Raw genomic sequence first — 19,113 nt, 5'->3', positions numbered from 1 at the left:
CGCCGACCCAGACAGGGCAATGGGCTGGAGCTTTTCCAGGGCCTGCCCAGGACCATTTATGGGCCCTCAGGGCACCCTGAGAAGCAGACACCTTCCCTTTCAGAGCTAGGGCTGCCCAGAGAGAAGGGTCTCACCAGTACTTCACAGATTCAGACTTACAAAAATGCTGTGAGAATAACACAGAGTGCTTCCAGCACCCTTCACCTACATCCCCCCACGACCACATGCCATGTGTATGTTTTCACATTTTGTCTTTTTTTTTTTTTTTTTTTTTTTTTTTTTGAGAGAGGGTCTCTATTGTCCAGGCTGCAGTGCAGCCTTAACCTTCCTGGTCTCAGGTGATTCTCCCACCTCAGCCTCCGGACTATCTGGGATTACAGGTGCCCACCACCACACCTGGCTCATTTTTGTATTTTTAATAGAGACGGGGTTTCACCATGTTATTCAGGCTGGTCTCGAACTCTTGGGCTCAAGCCATGTGCCTGCGTCGGCCTCTCAAAGTGGTGGGATTACAAGTGTGAGCCACGGGGCCCAGCCAGCACATTCTTTATGTTTTTCTGCACCATTTGAGTCAGCTGCCCATTCTGGCTCTCGAATTTTCAGCGTGCATTTCCTCAGAACAAGGCAGCCAGTGCGGTGCTCAAACCCGGGGGCTTTTGCACGGATGCAGTCCAAAGCCACTGACCCCATTCCAGTGTGTCCCTCGTGTCACGGGCCAGTCTCCAAAGCCTCTGGTGGCTTAGGGATGGAGCCCGTTACTCAGGAGTATCCCCGGCTGGGTCTGCTGATGACCCTCATGATGAGACACTGCTCAGGCTTGTGGCAGCAGCAGAGGGCACCACCCAGGGTGGCACACAGAGCCCACCTGTTCTTCCCAGTGATGCCAACGTGACTACTTGGTCAAAGTCTTGTCCGCGGGGTTCTCCGCTGCAAAGCCACATTCCCTTGTCATTAATTTGTCCACAGAAACGGGACCACGTTGACGCTCTGTCCCTCACTGCCCTCATCCACTGCACGCTGTGTCCACCAAGGTGATTGGCTCTGTCCTCCCCTTGGCAGCAGGCCAGGACTGGGGGGGGGTCCCTGAGTAGCTGAAACTTGTAGGTGCTCCCTGGGCACAGGGCTTCAGGGGCCAAGGCTTGTCTGCCCCACTGGGCAATCGTCCACCCCCTTAGCAGGACTTTGAGGACATCCCGGAGGCCGCTGGGCACCCGGGGGCAGGGCGGACACCCCAAACTGCTCCCTTTGTCCCCCAAGCCCCTCACTTGGACAGAGGCTCTGTTTAGTGTTCTGGCCCGTCTGCCACGGCCAGTGAGTGTGGGGCATGGCAGGAGGGGGCTGTCAGGGTCTCCACCAGACACTGCTCAGGCCTCTGTGGGCCCAGAATTACCTTGACTGCTTGACAAGTGGATGCCTAGGTGGTGGCTCACCCCGAACTTCTGGGTGGAGGTCTCTTCTCACATTCCACTGTCTTTGGCTGCCCTGCCCCTGGCCTGAGATCCCTCAGCTGCAGGGATGGTGTCCTGCCCCTGGGGCCCAGGCCTGGCTTGGCCACAGTGGACCCCAGGACACCCTGCGTAAGTGCACGCAGCTGCATGGGAGGCACAGCCCCTCGGTCCACAAGGCCTGGATGCCAGAGGATGGCACCCCTCTGTCCATCCCTCCCTTCACTGGGCCTGCTGCCCTAGACCCATCTGGGTTCCCTGTGACACTCTTCTGCTCGGAGGCTGGGAGGTCAGAGGGCACATCAGCTTTCCAAGGATCTCACCCTACGGAAAGGTTCCTGAACCCAAACCACAGGTCCCCACCTACAGGGCTGTGTCCACAGGCTGTGGTGGGCAGGTCCAGTGGGAAAAACCTGACTTCATCAGCCAGGGGATGGCCCTTTCTTGTCCCAGGAGGTGGGAACTAGGCAGCAGTGGCCCACGGCTGGGTCTGGAGAGCGTTTTACTTTGTTTTTCTTTTTTAAAAAAGTTTATTTTTGGGAAGACCATAAGAACATTTTTAATTAATAGTTTATTTTTGAGCCACTTTTTTTTTTTTTTTTTTTCTGAGACAGAGTCTTGCTCTGTAGCCCAGGCTGGAGTGCGGTGGCACAATCTCAGCTCACTGCAACCTCCGTTTCCCGAGTTTAAGCAATTCTTCTGCCTCAGCCTCCTAAGTAGCTGGGATTACAAGCACGTACCAACATGGCTGGCTCATTTTTGTATTTTCAGTGGAGAGGGGGTTATCACCATGTTGGCCAGGCTGGTCCTGACCTCAGGTGATCCACCCACCTCAGCCTCCCAAAGTGCTGGGATTACAGGCATGAGCCACCGTGCCTGGCTTCAGAAAGCGTTTCTGATTTACGTTCTCAGGAAAGGGGGAGACAGCTGCTCACCACTATCCCCCCTTCCAGGCAGTCTCAGAAACCGAGGAGGAAACATCACATCTTTGGTGCTTCCCGTCCCTGGAGTGAGGGGTCTCAGGGACTTCACAGCCAGGGCTCAAGTCTGGGCACAATGACCTCTGAGCAGAAGAGGCTCTCCCTGACCCGCCAGGTTGATACTGGGTCAGTTAATGCCTGAGGAACTTGGCAAGACGCCATCTCTACAAAAAATACAAAAGGTAGCCGGGCATGGTGGCACCTGTAGTCCCAGCTACTCGGGAGGCTGAGGCTGGAGGATCGCTTGTGCCGGGGAGGTAGAGGCTGCAGTGAGCCGAGACCGCGCTACTGCAGTGCAGCCTGCGCAACAGAGGGAGGCCCTGTTTCAAAAAAGAAAAAACTGGTGCGTCGATGTGGTCGCGGCTTAGTCAAGGCCATGTCTTCAGCTCTGGGGGGCGGGAGGTCACTGGAGGGTGTGGGGCTGCCCGTCCTGGCGTCCCTCTGTGTAAACAGCACCTGCTCCCGGAGGCACAGCCCGGGTCGGGGCCCCTCGGGAGGAGGGTTCTTACCGGACTCTGCTACTCGCCGGCGGGGCAGACGTGACGGGCCCCGCACCCGGTCTGGAGAGGGCTGCGCTGGGTCGGCGCTGACGTTACTGCTTTTGCTTACGACTGTAACAGCGTTACTGAACGCAGAGCACGTACCAAAGCTCACGCGTTCCGAGTGAGTCACTGACGTTTAGTAACTTCACCGAGAGCGGCAGGATCATCCCCACGACGGTAGGACCTTTTCGTCACCCCAGAAAGAACCACGTGCCCACTCAACCCCCGACCCCACGCCGGGGTCCGCGGACGCAGCCGCCTCGCTCGACCACGCACCTGCGGCTGCCGGGCCCGGCAGGGACGACGGCTCGGCGGCGCCCCCGGGAAGAGTGCGGCCCGGGCTCTGGGTCCCCGTCCTGGAGGCGCCGCTACCGCGGTGAGCACGTCGGGCCGGGTCTTGAGCTCGCGCCGGCCGCGTTCCCCGCTTCCCGAGCTGTGGTGGCCGCGTCCCCGGGCGGAAGGCTCACGCTCGGTGACGCCGCGGGGTCCCAGAACCTCAGAGACTTCTTAGACTCAGTAGTGACCGAAGGGTCCGCCCCGCTGCCGCCGGGCGGAAGTCCCGCCCCTGCCCCGAGAGGAAGTTCCGCCTCATCGAGCGCCGATTGGCCGCACCGCCTTGGAGAGGACGCGCCCGGGACTACCCCGCCGCCCCCTCCGAGGTCTCTGCGGAAGCAGGCGGCGCAGGCTGCGAGGGGCTTTCGTTTCCCGGACTCGACCGCGTCGCCTCGGCCCCGGCACGCCTGCATCCTGCCGCCAGTCCTCGCGTTGAAGGGGCGGATATAAACAACGTGGACTTCGGAGCCCCTGATTGGCGAGCGTGTAGGAAAGGGGCGGGGTTAGCAGAGCCGTAATGGACGTGCAAGCGACCCAATGGCGCCGGCGAGGGGGCGGGCGAGTACAACGGCGTTGTGGGCCGGGGGCGGGGCGGCCGGCGGCTCTGGGATTTCTCTGGGAGGCAGCCGCAGCGAAGGGAATGATTTTGGTGAACTTATAATCGAACCAATGGTTCTGGGAAAGCAGGAGGCGAGTGGCCAATGGCGACAGCGATGAGGCAGGCGTCCGCTGTCTCCGCAACGCCGTGTGGGAAAGGCGGGGGGGGGGGGCGGTCATGACAGACGTGCAGACAGACCAATGGCTGAGGGAAAGAGGGCGGCGGGAGACCTATGGTGACGACGGGAAGGCAGGGCGGGGCGGTGAAGAGGCGTTGCGACCGGAGGCCTGGCGGCGCCGTGTGGTACGCGGTGAGGGCGGGGCAGTCGTGACGGACGGGCGGGTGGGCCAATGGGCTCGGGAGGGCGGGCGAAGGGTGGCCAATGGCGGCGGCGCGGTCGGGGGTGGGGCGGCGCGGCGGCGCTGGCTGTGCGGGAAGCGGCGGGGCGGCGGCGAGGCTGGGGTGGGCCCGGGCGGCGGGCGGGGCGGGGCTGGCGCGGGGCTTCGGGCGCGCCCACTCGGTCGCCCTGGGGCGGACGCAACGGGCGCAGGTGCGGGGCGCGGGCTCTCTCACGCCGCGGCCTCTCCCGGTGGTGCCTCGGCAGGCGGCCGGCGCGGGGCGCAGGCGTTGCGGCCATGGGCTCGCAGGGCAGTCCGGTGAAGAGCTACGACTACCTGCTCAAGTTCCTGCTGGTGGGCGACAGCGACGTGGGCAAGGGCGAGATCCTGGAGAGCCTGCAGGACGGCGCGGCCGAGTCCCCGTACGCCTACAGTAACGGTAAGGCCCGGCCCGCGGCGCGCGCTGCTACGCGGGGCCCGAGCCCGGCGAGCTGGGCACGGAGCTCGCCCTTGGCCCGGCCCTTCCAAGCGCCGCCGAACGTTCCCAGGAACGCCTTTGCCTGGCTTCCAGACCCGGTAGCTCGGTGGCTGCGGGATGCCCGCGCTCCAGTCCCGAGGTGACGCCGGGGAGCAGGAGGACGGACCAGAGGGGCGCGCCCAGCGGGGCCGGTGCCATGGACCCGGGGTTTGGGGGACGGTGTCACGGGTCCGGGATCTCAGGGGAAGGTGTCATGGGTCCGGGATCTGGAGCCCAGGAGGTGTCATGGGTCCTGGAGAAGGTGTCATGGGCCTGGGGAAGGTGTCATGGGTCTAGGCTCATCTGGGGCCCGGGGGAAGGTGTCGTGGGCCTGAGGGAAGGTGTCATGGGTGCAGGATCTGGGGTCTGGGAGAAGGTGTCATCATAGGTCCGAGGGAAGGTGTCATGGGTCCAGGGTCTGGGGAAAGATGTCATGGTCCCGGTAGAAAGCGTCATGGTCCTGAGAGAAGCTTTCATGGGTCTGGGATCATCTGGGGTCCGTGGGAAGGTGTCATAGATCTCGGGAAAGGTGTCATGGGTCTGGGATCTCAGAGGAAGGTGTCATGGGTCTAGGATCATCTGGGGTCCGAGGGAAGGTGTCATAGATCTGGGAAAAGGTGTCGTGGACCCAGGTCTGGTGGCAGGTGCTGCTGGGCTGCTCTTGGGACCCTGTCTCGAGCGTGCACAGATGACAGGTCCTTATAGGCACGCTGTTCCCCTGAGGGAGTCAATGCTTTGTGCTGGAAGAAAATACCTCTATAATGAGTTACTGAACAATTGTTTTGTTTTGTTTTGTTTTCTCTTTTTTTTTTTTTTTTTTTTTTGAGATGGAGTCTCACTCTGTCGCCAGGCTGGAGTGCAGCGGCACAATCTCGGCTCACTGCAACCTCCGCCTCCTGGGTTCAAGCGATTCCTCTGCCTCAGCCTCCCAAGTAGCTGAAACTACAGGCGCATGCCACCACGCCCGGCTGATTTTTTTGTGTGTATTTTAGTAGAGACGGGGTTTCAGCATGTTGGCCAGGATGGTCTCGATCTCCTGACCTCATGATCTGCCCGCCTCGGCCTCCCAAAGTGCTGGGATTACAGACGTGAGCCACCGCACCTGGCCTGAACATTTGTTTTTAACTTCCAGTTGCATGGCTAAAATACACAAGATAGGTCGCATCACTGGGGCTTGCCTGCCTGAGCATGCCTCTTAATTTAGGTGGTTAACGGGGTCAGTGAGACGGTGTGGTCCTCATCCCCTCTCATGGGGGCCTGGACCCAGCTGAATGGGATGTGGCCCCGGATGAACTGGGAGCAGTCAGGATCCAGCTCCCCGGAGTCCATCTGTGCTTCAGGGAATGCCATCTACGCTGGCGAACTTACCTCTCCTGGTCCCTGCCCTCTCCCCTTGCTTTGTTTCTTGGGCTCTTGTCCGTCCTGTCTGACTGCCCTGAGCGTCTGCTGTTTGCTGAATTGCCTGCCTTTGGCTGCTGAGAGTGTGGGCACAGCATCCTCCACTCTCTCACTCGGGTTGACAGAGTGTGGGATTACCTGGACTGGCGCTGAGCGCGCTTCCTCCTGGCACGGCGTCAGCAGTGGGCAGCAGCACCAGGGGCTCTGGAAGCTTGTGCTCTTGGCCTCAGCCTGGAGGAGGGGTTGGAACGGGCCAGGGAGGAAGAGCTCTGGGTCCATTTCTAGGTGGGGTTAAGTGTAAGGCCCACCTGGGCATTGGGGGCTCACACGTTAGGCCCCTGCACCCGCCGCAGCCACCTGGACCTGCACTTGACAGTGACTGCCCCAGAGTTGGTAACTCCTGACTCAGGTGGTGGGCGGCCAAGCTGATTGTGAAGGTGGCGTTGTCTTCTAAAGCTTGGCTCCAGGGGCGCTGCGCACTCCCAGGAGGCTGGCGGCGTGCGTGTTTGTGCATGTTCAGAAGAGCATGGGAAGGGTTGGGTTTCATCAGGGTCGGTGTTTTCCCAGGACATGAATGTGTGCTTCTGAGGGCCGGCTCAGCCACGCTGGCCAGCTCGCCTACTCCAACTGCACCACACAGCCAGGAGCTGGAGAGACGGGACCCTCCTTCCTCCCTGTCCCCTTTGTCGGTCTGTGGGGCATTGCCACACTTCCTCTGACGTGCTCACTGAAGTGGGGCCAGTATTGTGTAAGACGTGGAGACCTGCCTGCTTGCAGAGACTTGGGAGGCTCACAGTGGCTTGGACCAGAAGCAGAGAGGAGAGTCCCCTCTTAGAAAGACACCACATGCTCTCAGGGCCCAGGGCACACTGCCAGGTGCCCGCAGGAGTCCTGTGGCCTCGAGCAGAGAAGGGAGCGCCTCTGGGCTAAGACTTCAAGGTTAAGACGTGCACAGCACAAGGAGCAGGTCTTTGTGGTCAGGGGGCAGCTTGCCAACCCCAGGGGCCAGCCCTCTTCAACAGGGTGAAGTTGGTGGACCTGAGGGTTTCCCGAGGGGGCTGCTGGGGGTCTCAGAAGCTCAAGAGCAGCTGGTTCTCAGGATTCAGCATCTTGAGAATTTATTCTCCTTTGAAAGAGTTGTAGCGGGAGCTTTAGGTCTCTGGCCCTCGTGGGAAGGACGTACGTGTTAACCTGCGTTGCTTTCTCTCCTTTGTTGTGAGGTGCCGTCTGTGTTTCCACCTTCCATGTTTCTTCAGGGCTGCCTGCTGGGCAGTGGATGCCCGTGGCAGGGAGGCCCCTTCTGTGCAGGGCTTGCTGCTCCAGCATGGCCCACAGCTCCTGCAGCTCACACCGGATCACTTACCTGCCTGGAAGTCTTGTCTGGCATGTTCCTCAGACAGGTGTGTGAGCGTACGTTGCCCTCTCCAGCTTCACAAACAAATGAGTCATCAAAATGACCTTTTTCTTAGTACTGGCACCTGACGCAGTGGCGTGTGACTGCACGCCCAGCACCTGTGGCAGCCCCTGTGAGCTCTTCCGTGTCCCCTAATGTGGATGTGCGCTGGGTTTCTGGATCTCTAGGTCTGGAAGAGCTTTCCTTTCTTTGACACCCAGCAGTGGTCTTAGGGAGTGCTTCATGCTCTCTTCAGGACAGAACAGAGCGCTTTGCGTAGAGTGCCCCTGGGTGATAGTGGCGAGTTACCCGGCAGGAATTACACTTCATCCAGGAGTGTGGGTGGGGCACGCGGCGGGGGGGAGAAAGCTTCAGTTCAGGAGCGAACCTGCAGTCAGGCTCCAGGGTGTGGGCCAGGGTGGTGGGCCTGTGTTGGCCCCGAGGAACCACCCACACAGGCTGCACACCCTTCCCCCAAGCCCAGGAAGCGTCCTGCTGCGGCCAGGCCCGCTACTGCTCTGCAGGGGGCATTGAGGGTCCTGGTTTAAGGCAGTTCCACCCTCTGCACCTTGTCCCCTACAAACCTTCCTGGGAGCGAGTTTGCCTCCAGCCACGTTTGTCAGGGTTTGTGTGCCCGGGTCCTGGAAGACTTCAGAGGGGGTTAATCCTGCCTTGACTTTATTTCTCTCTCTGCTCCTTTGGGGTTCAGTGTTGGTGGAAGCTGCTGAGTGACACTCTGGTCCTTTGAGCCTGGCAAGTTGTGGGGAGAAACAGAGGGAGGCAGTCGTGGACATAGCAAGGCTAACATCGCGGTTTGCTGTGGATGTTGGGGCCTGATGGTCACTGAGATGTCTGTGGGGCCACACGCTGCCTGCTGTGCCTATGGGAGCGAGAGCACCGTGTGTGGGTGTCCCAGCTTCTTTGGCTTCACAACTCCCTGAGCTTTCTCCAAACAGTTACAAATGTTTCTTCTTATCTGGCTTGAAGTTTGTGGCTCCGAAGTGGCCAATTCCAAGGGACACTATCTTCAGAGGCTCCTCCGTGTTTCATTGTCCTGAGTGAAAACCACGGGTGTGTCGTCAGCTGCTTATCCCCAGGGCTAGCTGAGGCTTTCGCGGGAGGTTCTAGCTGTGTGTCTTGAGGTGACCGGACAGCCGTGCGTGGCTTCCCTGTGCCTACTGTTGGTGTTGGGCACCACTGCCCACTGCAGCCCTGAGTCCCTTCTCCTCCCCTGCACTTGGTTATGTTTTGCTCCTTTTCTCCTTTTTTTTGAGACGGAGTCTTACTCTGTTGCCCAGGCTGGAGTGCAGTGGCGTGATCTCGGCTCAGTACAACCTCTGCCTTCTGGGTTCAAGTGATTCTCCTGCCTCAGCCTCCCGAGTAGCTGGGATTACAGACGCCTGCCACCACGCCTGGCTAATTTTTGTATTTTTAGTAGACACAGGTTTCACCATGTTGGCCAGGCTGGTCTCAAACCCCTGACTTCAAGTGATCCACCCGCCTCGGGGGTTTTGCTCGTTTTCTGGGGCAGTGTTTTGGGGTTTGCCTTTCCTCTGTGAGGTGCCGAGTTTTCCAGCAGGAGGGTGTTGTGAGAGGAACAGGGGTGATCACCATGGCAACAGCTAATGCTGCCAGCGTGTGATGAGTGCTGCCTGCCAGCACTGGTGGGCGCTTCCCGCTGCCCCCGTGTAGCACCCCCCACCACCTGTGAGAAGGCAGCGCCACCCCCATTGTGCAGACGAGGGACTGAGGCTCAGGAGGCGGCATCTGTAGGGGTGGGCTTGGGGTCCAGGAGGAGCCACCTGCAGGCCTCCTGTGAAGCAGCTTTGTGGCTGTTCCCCCGTCCTCCTCCTCACCTCCACCTGGGCCTGGGGATGGCTGCCACACACCTGCTTCTGCAGCACCGTGCACACTGAGTTCTCCTGAGACCCAAGCTCAGAGGACCACCCCAGCCCCGGGGTGACCCTGGCTGGCATCTGAGAACCCGTGTGGTCAGGAGGTAGGACTTTTGTGGGTCATTATAACTTTGTTCTTTTTTCTTTTCTTTTCTTTTCTTTTTTTTTTTGAGACGGAGTCTGACTCTGTTGCCCAGGCTGGAGTGCAGTGGCATGGTCTCGGCTCGCTGCAAGCTCCACCTCCCGGGTTCAAGTGATTCTCCTGCCTCAGCCTCCCGAGTAGCTGGGATTACAGGCGCCTGCCACCACACCCAGCTAATTTTTGTATTTATAGTAGAGACGGGGTTTCACTGTGTTGGCCAGGCTGGTCTTGAACTGCTGACCTTGTGATCCACCGTCCTCGGCCTCCCAAAGTGCTGGGATTACAAGCGTGAGCCACTGCGCCCGGCCTCTAATTGTGCTGTTTTATAAGTTGGACTGGCATGGCCTTACTTATTTTTCAGGAAACTTAAGTTAGTAGGTAGAATATTTAATGTTAAGTTTGTACAGAGGCCAGACGCCAGAACTTTTGGACAGGTGAGTTAATGTCCACCTGCAGTCCTCAGCGCTCGCTCTAATAATGTCCACCTGCAGTCCTCAGCGCTCGCTCTAATAATGTCCACCTGCAGTCCTCAGCACTCGCTCTAATAGTGTCCACCTGCAGTCCTCAGCGCTCGCTCTAATAGTGTCCACCTGCAGTCCTCAGCGCTCGCTCTAATAATGTCCACCTGCAGTCCTTAGCTCTCGCTCTAATAATGTCCACCTGCAGTCCTCAGCGCTCGCTCTAATAGTGTCCACCTGCAGTCCTCAGCGCTCGCTCTAATAGTGTCCACCTGCAGTCCTCAGCGCTCGCTCTAATAGTGTCCACCTGCAGTCCTCAGCGCTCGCTCTAATAGTGTCCACCTGCAGTCCTCAGCGCTCGCTCTAATAGTGTCCACCTGCAGTCCTCAGCGCTCGCTCTAATAGTGTCCACCTGCAGTCCTCAGCGCTCGCTCTAATAGTGTCCACCTGCAGTCCTTAGCGCTCGCTCTATATGTCCACCTCGCTCCTCAATAGTTTAGCAGTCCGCCCCTCTAATAGTGTCCACCTGCAGTCCTCAGCGCTCTAATATGTCCACCTGCAGTCCTCAGCGCTCGCTCTAATAGTGTCCACCTGCAGTCCTCAGCGCTCGCTCTAATAGTGTCCACCTGCAGTCCTCAGCGCTCGCTCTAATAGTGTCCACCTGCAGTCCTCAGCGCTCGCTCTAATAGTGTCCACCTGCAGTCCTCAGCGCTCGCTCTAATAGTGTCCACCTGCAGTCCTCAGCGCTCGCTCTAATAGTGTCCACCTGCCCTGCAGTCCTCAGCGCTCGCTCTAATAGTGTCCACCTGCAGTCCTCAGCGCTCGCTCTAATATGTCCACCTCAGTCCCAGCGCTCGCTCTAATAGTGTCCACCTGCAGTCCTCAGCGCTCGCTCTAATAGTGTCCACCTGCAGTCCTCAGCGCTCGCTCTAATAGTGTCCACCTGCAGTCCTCAGCGCTCGCTCTAATAGTGTCCACCTGCAGTCCTCAGCGCTCGCTCTAATAGTGTCCACCTGCAGTCCTCAGCGCTCGCTCTAATAGTGTCCACCTGCAGTCCTCAGCGCTCGCTCTAATAGTGTCCACCTGCAGTCCTCAGCTCAGCGCTCGCTCAATAGTGTCCACCTGCAGTCCTCAGCGCTCGCTCTAATAGTGTCCACCTGCAGTCCTCAGCGCTCGCTCTAATAGTGTCCACCTGCAGTCCCACGCTCGCCTATAGGTCCACCTGCACCTCAGCGCTCGCTCTAATAGTGTCCACCTGCAGTCCTCAGCGCTCGCTCTAATAGTGTCCACCTGCAGTCCTCAGCGCTCGCTCTAATAGTGTCCACCTGCAGTCCTCAGCGCTCGCTCTAATAGTGTCCACCTGCAGTCCTCAGCGCTCGCTCTAATAGTGTCCACCTGCAGTCCTCAGCGCTCGCTCTACCTAATAGTGTCCACCTGCAGTCCTCAGCGCTCGCTCTAATAGTGTCCACCTGCAGTCCTCAGCGCTCGCTCTAATAGTGTCCACCTGCAGTCCTCAGCGCTCGCTCTAATAGTGTCCACCTGCAGTCCTCAGCGCTCGCTCTAATAGTGTCCACCTGCAGTCCCTCAGCGCTCGCTCTAATGTGTCCACCTGCAGTCCTCAGCGCTCGCTCTAATAGTGTCCACCTGCAGTCCTCAGCGCTCGCTCTAATAGTGTCCCCCATCCCACGCCGCCTAAGGTCCACCTGCAGTCCTCAGCGCTCGCTCTAATAGTGTCCAGTCCACCTGCAGTCCTCAGCGCTCGCTCTAATAGTGTCCACCTGCAGTCCTCAGCGCTCGCTCTAATAGTGTCCACCTGCAGTCCTCAGCGCTCGCTCTAATAGTGTCCACCGCAGTCCTCACGCGCCTCCGCCCTCTAATAGTGTCCACCTGCAGTCCTCAGCGCTCGCTCTAATAGTGTCCACCTGCAGTCCTCAGCGCTCGCTCTAATAGTGTCCCACCTGCAGTCCTCCAGCGCTCGCTCTAATAGTGTCCACCTGCAGTCCTCAGCGCTCGCTCCTGCTCTAATAGTGTCCACCTGCAGTCCTCAGCGCTCGCTCTAATAGTGTCCACCTGCAGTCGTCCTCAGCGCTCGCTCTAATAGTGTCCACCTGCAGTCCTTAGCGCTCGCTCTAATAGTGTCCACCTGCAGTCCTCAGCGCTCGCTCTAATAGTGTCCACCTGCAGTCCTCAGCGCTCGCTCTAATAGTGTCCACCTGCAGTCCTCAGCGCTCGCTCTAATAATGTCCACCTGCAGTCCTCAGCGCTCGCTCTAATAGTGTCCACCTGCAGTCCTCAGCGCTCGCTCTAATAGTGTCCACCTGCAGTCCTCAGCGCTCGCTCTAATAGTGTCCACCTGCAGTCCTCAGCGCTCGCTCTAATAGTGTCCACCTGCAGTCCTCAGCGCTCGCTCTAATAGTGTCCACCTGCAGTCCTCAGCGCTCGCTCTAATAGTGTCCACCTGCAGTCCTCAGCGCTCGCTCTAATAGTGTCCACCTGCAGTCCTCAGCGCTCGCTCTAATAGTGTCCCTCAGCCTCGCTCTAATAGTGTCCACCTGCAGTCCTCAGCGCTCGCTCTAATAGTGTCCACCTGCAGTCCTCAGCGCTCGCTCTAATAGTGTCCACCTGCAGTCCTCCAGCGCTCGCTCTAATAGTGTCCACCTGCAGTCCTCAGCGCTCGCTCTAATAGTGTCCACCTGCAGTCCTTAGCGCTCGCTCTAATAGTGTCCACCTGCAGTCCTCAGCGCTCGCTCTAATAGTGTCCACCTGCAGTCCTTAGCGCTCGCTCTAATAGTGTCCACCTGCAGTCCTCAGCGCTCGCTCTAATAGTGTCCACCTGCAGTCCTCAGCGCTCGCTCTAATAGTGTCCACCTGCAGTCCTTAACGCTTGCTCTAACGCTCACAGGTAATGGCAAATGCTTGCATGGCAGGTGCACGGCAGTGCCAGCCAGGTCTCTCGCAGGGTGGTGTGGACACAGATGACTCTTGTGTTCAGCACACGTGTTGTGGCTTGCACTATGAGCTCAATTGAACAGTGTTTCAGGAAGGAAACCACATCGGGGAGCTGAGAGGTGGGCGGGAAGGACACAAGGGAGGGATCTGGGTCCTTGCAGGTACTTTCGCCTCTTGTTCTATTTGAAGATTGCAGCTGGGAAGGCGCCAAGCTGCTGGTCCCTGAAAAGCTGCCGCCTACCCTGGTCTGGAGCTCCTGTGAGCGGCGTAGAGCAGGAAGGGGTTGCATCACAGCTGAGTCCTTCCCTGGGCAGCGCATAGTATGCATGCTACCCTACTGAGGGCTGTTCTGGGGCCCAGGGGCCATGTCAGCCAGGGTGTCGTCTGCCGGGCATTTGGAGAAAGCAGGGAAAGGTGTCGGTGTCCAGCATCCTGGTGCGGAGAACACTGCCGGACCACTATGAGAAGGCGGGGAGACTGCTTGTCAGGCTGGGTTGACTTCCTGGGCGGTCGGGAGAAGGATGTGCAGACTGTGGAACTGGCGGGTGTCAGGGACCAGAAGTTATGAAGGCGGTGGGAAGAGGTGCAGCTGCGGGAAGGACTGGCTGCCAAGACCATGGTCTGTGGGCATCCTCAGGGCAGGAGCTGGGTGGAAAAGGGGCCTCTGCAGTCCTCTTGGCAGCGAAGGTAAACAGATGTCAGCAGGGTGGACTCGCACTTTGAGCCTAAGGTAGGGAGGAGGCTTCTGAGCCGACCTGGGGATGACGGCGCACTCTGATACCAGCAGTTCGCGGCTGTGTCTTGCTGAGATCAGGATTTTGAGTAAAGCAGAGATTTCTGGACGTTTGTCCTTCAGAAACTAGAGGAGGGACAAGGGCATTGGCGCTGTGGAGAGGTGGGGACCCATGGGTGTGGGGCGGAAGACCGGGGCACGACCAGACACCGCCAGGATGCTGCACGTGTAGGTAGCAGGTGGAGGTGATCCAGGCAAGACGGGATGGGAGGGGCTCAGAAGCAGCCAGGTTCTAGTGCTGGTGATGAGGGGGTGGTGGGCAGGGGCATGTGGAAGGGTCTTCTGACTATCGCGTGCGGAGGGTTTGGTGCTGGGGGGCCCGGAGCTGTGGAAAGGGCGCAGGGAAGAGCTGGTCCCATATTCCCAGATGGCCGAGCGCAAACAGAGGCACTCGGCCCTGAGCAGCCTTTGCCGTCTTTACAGTGAACACAGTCCTCAAACCAAACTGGGAAGGATTCGAATCCTGGGTGGGTGATGTGGTCTTGGCTGCATAAACTGACCCTGATGAAAGACATGCCCATCCCGTGAGAGGGACAGCCATCCAGCATCTTTTTTTTTTTTAATTTTTATTTTTTGAGACGGAGTCTTGCTCCGTTACCCAGGGTGGAGTTCAAAGGTGCTATCTTGGCTCACTGCAACTTCTTGAGCCTCCTGGGTTCAAGCGATTCTCCTGCCTCGGCCTCCTGAGTAGCTGGGATTACAGGCATGCACCACCACACCCGGCTCATTTTTTACATTTTTAGTAGAGACAGGGGTTTTGCTGTGTTGGCCAGGCTGGTCTTGAACTCCTGACCTCAAGCAATCCGCCCACCTCAGCTTCCCAAAGTTGGTGGAATTACAGGCATGAGCCACTGTGCCCAGCCCAGCTCAGCATCTTTGGAAAAGAGCAGAGGGCTGGGCGCAGTGGCTCACACCTGCAGTCTCAGCACCTTGGGAGGCCGAGGTAGGTGGAGTGCTGGAGCCCAGGAGTTTGAGACCAGCCTGGGAAAAATAGTGAGACCCCATCTCTACAAAAAGAGAAAAAAAAAAAAGGCTGGGCGCGGTGGCTCACACCTGTAATCCCAGCATTTTGGGAGGCTGAGGTGGGTGAATCACCAGGTCAAGAGATTGAGACCATCCTGGCCAACATGGTGAAACCCCGTCTCTACTAAAAATACAAAAATTGGCCGGGCGTGCTGGCTCACGGCTGTAATCCCAGCACTTTGGGAGGCCAAGTCGGGTGGATCACGAGGTCAGGAGATCAAGACCATCCTGGCTAACATGGTGAAACCCTGTCTCTATAAAAATACAAAAAATTAGCTAGGCGTGGTGGCGGGCGCCTGTAGTCCCAGCTACTTGGGAGGCTGAGGTAGGAGAATGGCGTGAATCCAGGAGGTGGAGCTTGCAGTGAGCCGAGATCACGCCACTGACTCCAGTCTGGGTGACAGAGCGAGACTCCGCCTCAAAAAAAAAAAAAAAAAAAATTGGCCGGGCGTGGTGGCTCACGCCTGTAATACCAGCACTTTGGGCGGCCGAGGCGGGTAGATCATAAGGTCAGGAGTTTGAGATGAGCCTGGCCAAGATGGTGAAACCCCCTCTCTACTAAAAATACAAAAATTAGCAGGGTATGATGACACACGCCTGTAGTCCCAGCTACTTGGGAGGCTGAGGCAGGAGAATTGTTTGAACCCAGGAGGCAGAGGTTGCAGTGAGCCGAGATTGCGCCATTGCACTCCAGCCTGGGCGACAAGAGCGAAACTCCGTCTAAAAAAAAAAAAAATACACATACAAATAAAAAATTAGCCGGACGCGGTGGCGCATGCCTGTAGTCCCAGCTACTCAGGAGGCTGAGGCAGGAGAATTGCTTGAACCTGGGAGGCGGAGGTTGCAGAGAGCTGAGATCGTCCCACTGCACTCCAGCTTGGTGAGTGAGACTGTGTCTCAAAAAAAAAAAAAAAGAAGAAAATTAGCTGGGTGTGGTGGTGCACATCTGTAGTCCCAGTTACTTGGGAGGCTGAGCTGGGAAACTCACTGGAGCCTGGGAGGTGGTGGCTGCAGTGAGTCTGACTGTTCCACTACGTTCCAGCCTGGGTGATAGAGTGAGACCTTGTCTCAAAAAATAAAGAGGATGGAGAAGAGAAGAGCTGAGTCCTGGAAATGGGCGGGTACTTTACCGTTTGTAGAGCGGCCTATGTAAGAACTTCATGTCAACCCTGAGTGAAGATGTGGGCCAGGCGGCCAAGCACAGCACTCTCTAGCCGCTCCGGCAGCGTGGGTGACCCGGGGGGAGCCTGTGTGCTGCTTTCCCTGCCCGGGGCCGGCGGCTGCTGCCAGGCTTTTCCTGACTCCCTGGACAGCAAGGTTGTCGGCCACCTGGGCATGGCAGGGAGAGCCTGTGTGTCAGACCCAGCTGGGAGGGGCGGTAATAGGGTAGATGACCTCAGGATTCAGGACTCTGAACACAAACACAGTGACACTGATCAGGGTTGCCGAGGTGCTGTGTTTCGGTCCAGAAAGTCACTGCTGCAGGGGAGGGGAGTATGGCCAGAGCCCAGGCCCCGGCCCCGGCCGAAGCCGCCACTGACAGGGGACCCTTCTCTGTCTGTGCCACCGGCGTTGCTCCGAGGGGTGTCTGTGTCCTCAGGCTCTTCCAAGGCAGTCGCAGGCTGATGCCTGCCCGTGTCGGCCAGCCACAGCCCTAGTGGCTGCCCGTGGAGGCTTGCGCCCGCCTGATTCCTGCCTGAGAGAAGTCGCTGGGTCAGCTGATGCCAGCAGGTGCTTCACCCAGTCAGCAAGGAGGAGGCGGCTTCCCTTGGGGCCACGCCGTGCCTCCTCCATGTGCGCTGTTGTCATGGCTGCTTCTGTGGATAGGCATATCCGTGAAAATGCACACCCGTGGGTGTTCGCTACTGTCAGCGTGGATTCAGCAAGGTTTTGTTCCCTTGTGGCATCAGTCAGCGTGGATTCAGCACGGTTTTGTTCCCTCGTGGCATCATACTCCTTTCCTGTCTGGTTTGGGACTCACATGGCCCCCTTGATGTTGGAGCCTCTTCAGGCGGCACCTGTGTCCTGGGCTATGCCTTGAGTTCCCTGTGTCCTGGCACAGTCTGGTACTTCCAGCAGATGTGGGTCCTGCCTGCCCTGGAAGCGGCCATCTCTCTAAAGAGCCTGTGTCCTCCTGGTGGGGAGGGATAGATAGTATGTCAGCTTCTTAAATTACTTTATTAAAAATTGAGTATATGCAAAATAGTAGTCATAATAATAATAATAATAGCAAGTGCAAAGTGTGAGTAATAAGAATGGATGTCATCCAACCTGCTGAGTTTAAAATATTGTTATGTTGGACTTTTTTAAAGAGCTTTGGTGCCGGACGGGCACAGTGGCTCACGCCTGTGATCCCAGCACTTTGGGAGGCCGAGGCGGGCTGATCACGAGGTCAAGAGATCAAGACCATTCTGACCAACATGGTGAAACCCCGTCACTACTAAAAATGCAAAACTTAGCTTGGCCTGGTGGCATGCACCTGTATTCCCAGCTACTCAGCAGGCTGAGGCAGGAGAATCGCTTGAACCTGGGGATGCAGAGGTTGCAGTGAGCCGAGTTTGCACCACTGCACTCCAGCGTGGGCAACAGAGTGAGACTCCATCTCAAAAAAAAAAAGAGCTTTGGTGCCTACGTGCATCACACAGACAGTTTAACACATAATTCATTATCAGCAAGTGGTGACTGCCCAGGTTGTTGCCTGTGGGGGAACAGAAAAGTTTTGATTCCAGTCTCGGTCTTGTGAAGAGCTGGCAGTCACAACTGCGGCAGAGCCTGGTGTGTGGCAGCCACGTGAGGCTCTCCTGGGCTGCCGTGGAGGAAGGGGCCCTCTGGCACCCGAGGAGCAGCCTGCCCCTCTGTCTGCCTCTGCATTTAGACCCTTAGCCTCCTTGCAGAGCCACCTCCTGGTCATTACCGTTGAAGCTCTTCCCTCCTGATTCAGTTTTCCTCACTGTTCAGTAAACGTGCCTGCTGTTCGGGTCTGGAATAGAGATAGAAGCTGTAGCTCCCACGTGTGTGTGGCGCTGGTTTGACTTTTAAAAAATTGTAGTACCAAAAACTATGATTTTTTGTGTGTTATCCACACCATCAAGGCTGTATCACTAAGTATCTGCTCATTCTGAAAGTGCCCATCCTTTCTGGATTGAAATGAAAGAGCAGGAGAAGCCGCCTGTGTCCAGCCTGTTAGAGGTGTTACATTTGCCCTAGGTGGGCTGGGCAGAAGGCTGTTCTGCTGGGGAGCAAGTGTCCACATGTCAGTTTGCAGAGCCCGGGTCGCTGGGATCCGGCCCAGAATGTGAGCTTGCTCAGGTGTGTGCTGAGCGCCCCTGTGTGCCAGACTCCGGGCAGGTCCCCACCGCACCCGCGTCTGGGAGCAACGTGATCATTAGTGGGCGATTCCCCCAGTCTCGGTCAGTTCACCAGGGCCACGCATGCAGTGTTCAGACGGAGAGTCTCATGAAAAATAGACTCGTAACCCTAAAATTACATGAGAGGGAATGCTTCTAAGTTTGTCAAATATTAAAACATCACAACACAGGACTGGGCGCGGTGGCGCACGCCTGTAATCCCAGCTACTTGGGAGGTCAAGGCAGGAGGATCCCCTGAGGCCAGGAGTTCAGACTAGCCAACATAGCAAGACCCTATCTCTACAGAAAAAAGTAAAAAAAAAAAAAAAAAGGGCCGGGCACGGTGGCTCACGCCTGTCATCCCAGCGCTTTGGGAGGCCGAGGTGGGTGGATCACGAGGTCAGGAGATCGAGACCATCCTGGCCAGCATGGTGAAACTCCATCTCTACTAAAAATATAAAAGTTAGCGGGGTGTGGTGGCGCACACCTGTAATCCCAGCTACTCAGGGGGCTGAGGCAAGAGAATCGCTTGAACCCAGGAGGCAGAGGTTGCAGTGAGCCAAGATCATGCCACTGCACTCCAGCCTGGGCAACAGCTCTCAAAACAAAAAAAAAACTACTGATTTGGAGGCACATTTATTCAATGAAGAGGGTATGCTTGATATCTTAAGTATGTGAAATAATTGTGGAATGAAATATATGACATTAGCAGTGGTCATCTCTGTTTTTTTTTATTGTTTTTATTTTTTTTTATTAGAGAGACAGAGTCTCACTCTCTCTTCCAGGCTGGAGTGCAGTGATCATAGTTCACTGCAGCCTCAAATTCCAGGGTTCTAGTGATCCTCCCGCCCTCAGCCTCTCAAGTAGCTAAGACCATAGGCATGCACCACAACACCTGGCTAATTTTTTAATAAATTTTTTTTTGTTTTTGAGACAAAGTCTTGCTCTTGTCTGCCAGGCTG

The 19,113-nt window shown here is 57.3% G+C and overlaps 1 protein-coding gene across 2 annotated transcripts in view; it reads left to right on the top strand.

Moving 5' to 3' along the window:
• The first annotated feature begins 4,312 nt into the window (after window positions 1–4,312).
• The window catches only part of RAB40C (RAB40C, member RAS oncogene family), a 40,146-nt gene continuing 25,345 nt past the window's right edge, over window positions 4,313–19,113 (top strand). The window contains exon 1 of one of the 2 annotated variants that reach the window (XM_030797989.1): window positions 4,313–4,675. In XM_030797989.1, the coding sequence (XP_030653849.1) occupies window positions 4,534–4,675 (142 nt within the window). In that variant the 5' untranslated portion in view covers window positions 4,313–4,533. Of the gene's footprint in view, window positions 4,676–12,904; window positions 13,676–19,113 lie in introns of those variants that run through there. The other variant, XM_030797988.1, reaches the window with a different exon arrangement.

The sequence above is a fragment of the Nomascus leucogenys genome, chromosome 18, assembly GCF_006542625.1.
Source record: "Nomascus leucogenys isolate Asia chromosome 18, Asia_NLE_v1, whole genome shotgun sequence".
Classification (NCBI taxonomy): domain Eukaryota; kingdom Metazoa; phylum Chordata; class Mammalia; order Primates; family Hylobatidae; genus Nomascus; species Nomascus leucogenys.
Note: the sequence above shows the minus strand (reverse complement) of the source record. Positions and strands in the feature narration are given on the sequence as shown.